Below are 7,228 nucleotides of genomic sequence, written 5' to 3'. Positions count from 1 at the left end.
TCAGCCAGTGAGCGGGAACCGGTCTGTATGTGGGATCCGAACCCTCGGCGGGAGCGCCGCCGTGCTCCTAAGCGGCGCACTGTAGCAGTGCGCCACCGGGCCGGCCCTGGTGGTTTTTTTAAAAAAAATTATTTTACTTATTGAATCAAAATCGATTATACATATTTTTGGGGTTGAACATTGAGATATGTTGATTAAATCAATATTACTAGCATATATATTGTTACAAATCATAATTGTTCTTTATGCCCTTGTCCAATCTCTTCCCTTCCCCCCTCTAATTGCCCTAGATTTCTTCTCTCCTTCTGAAAGAGTAATGGTTACTCTGTTAATTTGTTGCCTAGATGATCTGTCCAGTGCTGAGAGGTGTGGTCAGGTCCCCCAATATTATCATAGAGCAGACGCTTCTTCTGTCACTCTGAAATGGTTTTGTGGAAAGAGACATCCTCTTCTTTGTCTCTGCTGGTGACTTCTTTGTGTGAATGCACTCCAGTGGCTGGCGGACCATCTGCGTGGTGGTTGTGGCATCTAGCTGCTTTTGCGCAGCCATGGTTATTGTGATGGCTGTGATGGGTCACCCACATGGAGGTGATGTTTTTGGCATGCTCCTTGGTGCTGGCAGTGTACCTGGTTGTGGGATGTGTTTGGTCCCCTTCTCTATGCCTCTGGTCCCTGGGCAAGCCCCTAGACGCTGTTGCCATGTGCCTTGTTGTGGGAGGGGTGGCCGGTCCCCTTCTCCATGCCTCTGGTAACTGGACGAGACCCAAGGAACTGGCTTGGTGTGCCTGGTCGTGGGAAAGAGGTCCAGTCCCCTTCTCCATGCCCTGGGTCCCTGGGCGGGCCCCAAGGTGCTGGCATAGTGTACCTGGCCGTGGGAGGATGGTCTGGTCCCCTTCTCCATACTCCGGGTCTCTGGGCGGGCCCCAAGGCACTGGAGCCATGTTCCTGGTTGTGGGAGGAGGGTCCGTTTCCCTTCTCCTTGCCTTGGGTCCCCAGGCAGACCCCAAGGTGCTGGCATGGTGTCCCTGGTTGTGGGAGGGGGGTCCAGTTCCCTTCTCCGTGTCCTGTGTCACCAGGCTGGCCCTGAGGCACTGGCGCAGTTTGCCTGGAAGTGAGAGTGGGGTCCAGTCCCCGGATCCAAGCCTCTGGTTCCCAGTCAGAAACTAATTTTTTGTCCTTCTAACACTGGGGAACTTCCTGTGGGAACCAGTACTGAGCTGTGTGGTTGTTTAAATTGCTACTTTGCTGCTGTTCCCTAGGGAAGGCTTTTTGTGCAGCTCAGGGCTTAATGGTTGATCTTATAGGTACTTCCAGCTCTCCAGAGACCCGGTGGGTCTGTGTTCTGTAGAATCTCTGATCTGGGCCTGAGTTTTTTCATCAAACTGCACCCCATGCAATTCTGCATTCCTGACCAGTCTCCTCTGAGTGGTCCTGTGCTGATTGGGGGGCAGGTCGGCTGTCCTTGCTGTGTCCCAGTGTTCTCCTCCTGGTGTTCCCATCTCCCCCACCGCCCATGCTCCAAACACTTCCCATGGGACGGGTCCTGCGCTGGTCCCTTGCGATGACTCACCAGCCTCTGAACAGCTCCCTTTTTTCAGTTGTTGTGGTCCATGGGAACTCTATTGGTGGTCTTGCTGTCCTGGGGGCCGCCAAGGCCCTCTTCTCCCCTGCCGCCTCCAAGTAACTCCATCTGAAGGGCACAGCTGTGGCTTCTGCCAGCTTCTGCTCCATGCGTTCATCAGCTCGAGCCTTAAAGCAGCCATAGCCCAAAACGTTCAGAGCAGCTTTTTTTTTTCTCTCATAGTAGTTTTTCCCACCTTCATGAACTCCGTCGATCTCTCCTCCTCTTCCCCTGAGCTCCAGCGGCCCCAGCTTAGCTGATGTTACATTTTTATAGTTGTAAATTTGGTTGATTTGTGGGAGAGAGTGATGGTGGGAACCATCTATTCTGCCATCTTGACCTGAACTCATTGGTGTTTAAAGTGACATTTAGTTTCATGTACTGGTTCTTTGATTAATGAAGTTCCATTCAACTGGAATGTAATTATAGTGTAAAATGTGGCTTTCTGTTCTTATATCTAAGACCTAAAGTGTAAGTGTGTTTAGTGATAAAGGACTGTTGGTTTTAAGAATATAGATTTTACTTTTTGTAGTCTCAAGTCTTACATAACGTTTTTAATGCTTAAATTACATTTCTTCACCAGCCATCCTCTACAAATCTTCCCTAAAACACAGTTATTGAGAATTGGCTTCAAATCTTTTTTTTAATATATGGCCCTGATTTACCTGTGATATGAATCATAAATATAGGCCTACATGTACTTGATGTCTGGTTCTAATCCTTCTGCTTATCAGGAGGCTGGTGTAAATAAATGTTTTAACATATTGCTTCCTAATAGTTGGAGGAGACTCCCTCCCCCACTCCTTTTTTATTTTTATTTTTATTTTTTTCCTTTTTTTTTTTTGTCTTTTTTCGTGTCCGGCAACGGATCACAACCCTCAGTGTCGCGCCCACCTCGCTCAGCCAGTGAGCGGGAACTGGTCTGTATGTGGGATCCGAACCCTTGGTGGGAGCGCCGCCGCGCTCCCAAGCGGCGCACTGTAGCAGTGCGCCACCAGGCTGGCCCTCCCACTCCTTTTTTAAAACCATGTAGACAGTGTACATTCACTGTGTCCTGTGTCAAGGACACTGCCTTCTGTGAGAGGCAGGACAAATAGAAGCTTGTTCACTGAGGATGAGTCCAGATGAAGGAAAATGAGGAATTGACCTTTTTTCCATGGGGGAGTTTACCTCTCTCAAAATAGGAATACTTGTCTGCCAGTAGTCTTTCACTTTAATGCAGCTGAATAAATGCTGACAAATTCTTGCTTGTAGAATTCCTTTGTCTGTCCCCTAAGCATGTCATCATTTATTAATATATCTGTTCTTCATATCAATGATAATACAGCAGATTTGGTTGCAGTTTTCTTTTTCATCAGTCAGGCTTTCTAGAGACCACTCTAATCAGCTTGGAGAACAGCAGACAGTCTCAATGACATTTTCAGACCATCCCAAAAGTAGTCTACTTCTGTAGATCCATATGTACGCAGCCTGAAAATGAGGATTAACCAACCAATGGATAACTCCTGGTATAAGATACCTTTCCTCATATGTGCCAACCTTCCCATTGGCTTTCAGGGAAAGGGTGTCCAGCACTAAGGAGGAAGTGTGTTATCTGGAAAACCTAATTTCTTTTCTTTTTCTTTTTTTTTTATAAAGATGACTGGTAACGGGATCTTAACCCTTGACCTGGTGTTGTCAGCACCACACTCTCCCAAGTGAGCCATGGGCCAGCCCTGGAAAACCTGATTTCTAAAGAGATCAGATGAATACTCCTACTATGTGAGGGTGGACTTTGTTCTCCCAAAGACCAAGAGCAGGTTCAGTTGGAGAGAGGTCAAATTAGAGGGGATAGTATAATTTAGCAAAGTACAGTAAGTTCTCAGGAAACTTGCCCATGGTTATCATAAGAATAATGACTTATTACATGAACTCAGGTGTCATTTGAGGGGCAGGGCTCAGGTCTAGGTTTTGATTTGGGAATTCTTCAGAACTTGAAAACGTATCTTTATACTGCCATCTTTATATCACACCCTTACTCTTACCAACACTTGGAACATAGTGAACTAGTTCTCATGAAAGTGGAGACTTCAAATTTATAATTATTGCTGTGCTTGCACTTTCACTTGCAATTTAGTAAACAAGTTAGTATTAACTAAGATTATGTGGCCAAGAGTAAATTAAAAAACCTTTTGTTCAAGTTTCTGAAAGACTTTCAAATCAGGAACTTGAATTTATCAATTGTTTCAACATAGTAAGTAAGTTTTTACCTAACTAGTAATGCAGGTGGTTGATAAGACAAGAAAGAGGACTATAATTTATTTGTAAAATGTTACTTTAATATGATGTGGGGGCTGGCTGGTTAGCTCAGTTGGTTAGAGCACAGCCTTGTAATACAAAGGTCAAGGGTTCAGATTCCCCTATTGACCAGCTGCCAAAAAATAAAATAATGGGTTTCAGGGTTAAAAAGAAAAAGCTTAAGGGCCGGCCTGTGGCTCACTTGGGAGAGTGTGGTACTGATAACACCAAGACCACAGGTTCGGATCCCATATAGGGATGGCTGGTTAGCTCACTTGGGAGAGTGTGGTGCTGACAACACCAAGTCAAGGGTTAAGATCCCCTTACTGGTCATCTTTAAAAATAAAAAAAAAAAGAAAAGAAAAAGCTTATTTGAAATATTTAAATGGTATCATTTTTCACTGTGTCTAGAAAGGAACTATGAGTGTTTGTGCCATTGAAAGGATATAATAGATATTTAATGAAGATTAGTCACTCTAGAAAGAGTATAAATTGGGAGAAAAGCAGAGATTTGAGACTTTTCCATACTACTTCTCCCTACCATTACATGTAGCCCACTCCCCACCCTTTTTTTTTTAAGGCTGTTGAAGACACATGAAATGTTTTTGCCCAGATTTTTAGCAATTCTGCTTTGAGCAAAACAAAACAACTCCGTGAATATAGGTGCTAAAGTAGTTCTTGCTAGCTAGACTTTCACTAGGGAGCATCTCTTTGACCAAAGGCCTTCTTTTTATTGAGTCATTTGCTTAACTGTTTCTTTTTATTCTTCTTCAGATGAGCAATCTGCAGATCAAGGAAGAGAAAGTCAAACCAGATACCAATGGTGAGTCACCAGTAATGACAAGCTAGATACAAGTTCCGTGTGTGCGTCTGCTGCACACTCACAGCTGCAAGGGAGATCTCATTTAGCCTAGTATTTAGCAAATTGACAGCACTGGTTTCTAGAGCCAGTAAATTAGGTTTCATTAGCGAAGGGGATATGGCAGTTTTCCAGATTTTATCTAGTCTCTGACTTCTTAAAACCAAGAATCACTATTGAACTGTCTTGCCATTGTTCACTTGATAGTTTCTTTAAATTTTTTTATTTAACTTTTTGAAAAGTGAATCTGGGTTCACAACTTATTGTAAAAAGGTGTAAGTCCTCCTTCCTGTGCTGCTCCAACTACCCAGTTTTCATTCCCTACCTGTGTTAGTTGGCTTACACTGCCATACAAAGTACCACAAACTAGCTGGTTTAAACAACAGCAGTTCACTGTCTGACGGTTTGGGAGGCCAGAAGTCCGAGATCAAAGTGTCAGCAAGGTTGTTTTTTTTTCTTTTTTCTTTTTTTTTAAAAAGAAGACTGGTAAGGGGATCTTTTTTTTTTTCTGTCCTTTTTGAGACTGGCAGCACCACGCTCAGCCAGTGAGTGCTGTGAGCGCACCGGTCATCCCTATATAGGATCCGAACCCGCGGCGGGAGCGCTACTGTGCTCCCAGTGCCGCACTCTCTCGAGTGCACCACGGGCTCGGCCCTGGTAAGGGGATCTTAACCCTTGACTTGGTGTTGTCAGCACCACGTTCTCCCGTGAGAGCTAATCAGCCATCCCTATGTAGGGATCCGAACCCGTGGCCTTGGTGTTATCAACACCACACTCTCCCATGTGACCCGTGGGCTGATCCTAAGGTTGGTTTTTCTCTGACGGCTGTGAAGAAGACTGTCCCATGCCTCTCCCCTAGCTTCTGGTGGTTTGCTGGCAGTCTTTGTCATTGCTTGGTTTGTAAGGACTCAGTCATTTTAGATTAGGGTCCACTCTGCTGACCTCATCTTAACTAATTACATCTGCAGTGGCCCTTTATGACCCTGTTTAAAACTAAGGTAACATTCTGAGGTACTAGAGGTTAGGACTTGAACATATGAATTTTGGGAGTACACAGTTCAGTTCATAACACCACCCCATCCCATAAGTAACCACCGTTTTGGATTTTTAATATTCTCCCAAAGTTTCTTTATGCAAGACAAACATATATAGATTCTCTCCCTGTTGTACTCTTTCTCTCTCTCGCAAGCTAAAGGGTTATGATTTACACGATGCACTTACTTTTTTCACTCACCAGTATGCTTCAGCGTGCTTTCCATATCAATACGTCAAGTTTCCTCACTCTCTCTTATAACTGCATAATGTTGGATTGTGTTGATACACCATAATTTATTTAACCAGTCATCTATTTTTTTTAAAAAAGATGACTGGTAAGGGGATCTTAACCCTTAACTTGGTGTTGTTAGCACCACGCTCTCCCAAGTGAGCTAACCGGCCATCCCTATGTGGGGATCCAAACCCGCGGCTTTGGTATTATCAGCACCACACTCTCCCAAGTGAGCCATGGGCCAGCCCTTAACCAGTCATCTATTGATAGATATTTGGGTTGGTCCCATTCTTTGCTATTATAAACAATGCTTCATGGAATAACCATGAATCTTTTTACATATGTGCAGATGTGTTTGTAGGAAAAATTTCCAAAAACTGGATTTGCCCCCAACCCATTCTTACAAGTTCTCAAATTAGTGCAGAAAAACAAAACAAAAATGGATTTGCTAGTATGTGTGTTTGCAGTTTTTATTAGTATTTGCAAAAGACCCTGCATGGGTGTTATACCAATTTATATTTCTGTCAGGAAAGCATGAGAGTGTCTGTTTCCATACAGCCTCACTACAGAGTTTTTAGCCAAACTTTTAGAATTTTGCCAATCTGATAGATAAAAATTGGTGGATTGTGTTTGCTAATATAATGCTGTATTTTAAAATAGGATAAGTGCGGCCTGGCCCGTGGCTCACTTGGGAGAGTGAGGTGCTGATAACACCAAGGCCACGGGTTCGGATCCTATATAGAGAAGGCCGGTTCGCTCACTGGCTGAGCAATAACACCAAGGCCACGGGTTCGGATCCTATATAGGGAAGGCCGGTTCGCTCACTGGCTGAGCATGGTGTTGACAACAACAAGTCAAGGATTAAGATCCCCTTACCGGTCATCTTTTTAAAAAAAAATAAAATAAAATAGGATAAGTGGGCTGGCTGGTTAGCTCATTTGGTTAGAGAGCAGCCTTATGACACCAGGGTCATGGGTTTGGAGCCCTATACTGGCCAACTGCCAAAAAAAGGGGAAAAAAATAGGATAAGTAAGTCAGAGATGACACAGATCTCTCTAAAGTTAAACAATTTCTAAAAATTAAAAATTTTTTTATTCACTTAAAAACTTACTAGAAATAAAAATCCATTAACCATAAAGAATGCCAGCTATTTATATATATATTTTTTTTTTTTTTTTTTTTTTTCTTTTTTTTTTTTTTTTTT

At 43.4% G+C, this 7,228-nt stretch overlaps 2 protein-coding genes across 2 annotated transcripts in view; both read left to right on the top strand.

The window, feature by feature from the left end:
• Positions 1 to 7,228, top strand: part of LOC103590527 (ATP-dependent RNA helicase DDX19B) — a 65,104-nt gene that overhangs the window by 40,953 nt on the left and 16,923 nt on the right. The gene's annotated exons all lie outside the window — the stretch shown is intronic.
• The window catches only part of LOC103590526 (ATP-dependent RNA helicase DDX19A-like), a 12,585-nt gene that overhangs the window by 891 nt on the left and 4,466 nt on the right, over positions 1 to 7,228 (top strand). The window contains exon 2 of the mRNA XM_008572767.1: positions 4,673 to 4,721. Coding sequence (XP_008570989.1) covers positions 4,673 to 4,721 — 49 coding nt within the window. The remainder of the gene's footprint in view (positions 1 to 4,672; positions 4,722 to 7,228) is intronic.

This window comes from Galeopterus variegatus, unplaced genomic scaffold (genome assembly GCF_000696425.1).
Source record: "Galeopterus variegatus unplaced genomic scaffold, G_variegatus-3.0.2 Scaffold835, whole genome shotgun sequence".
In the NCBI taxonomy this organism is placed as follows: domain Eukaryota; kingdom Metazoa; phylum Chordata; class Mammalia; order Dermoptera; family Cynocephalidae; genus Galeopterus; species Galeopterus variegatus.
The sequence above is the reverse complement of the archived record's forward strand: the minus strand, read 5'-3'. Positions and strand labels throughout refer to the sequence as shown.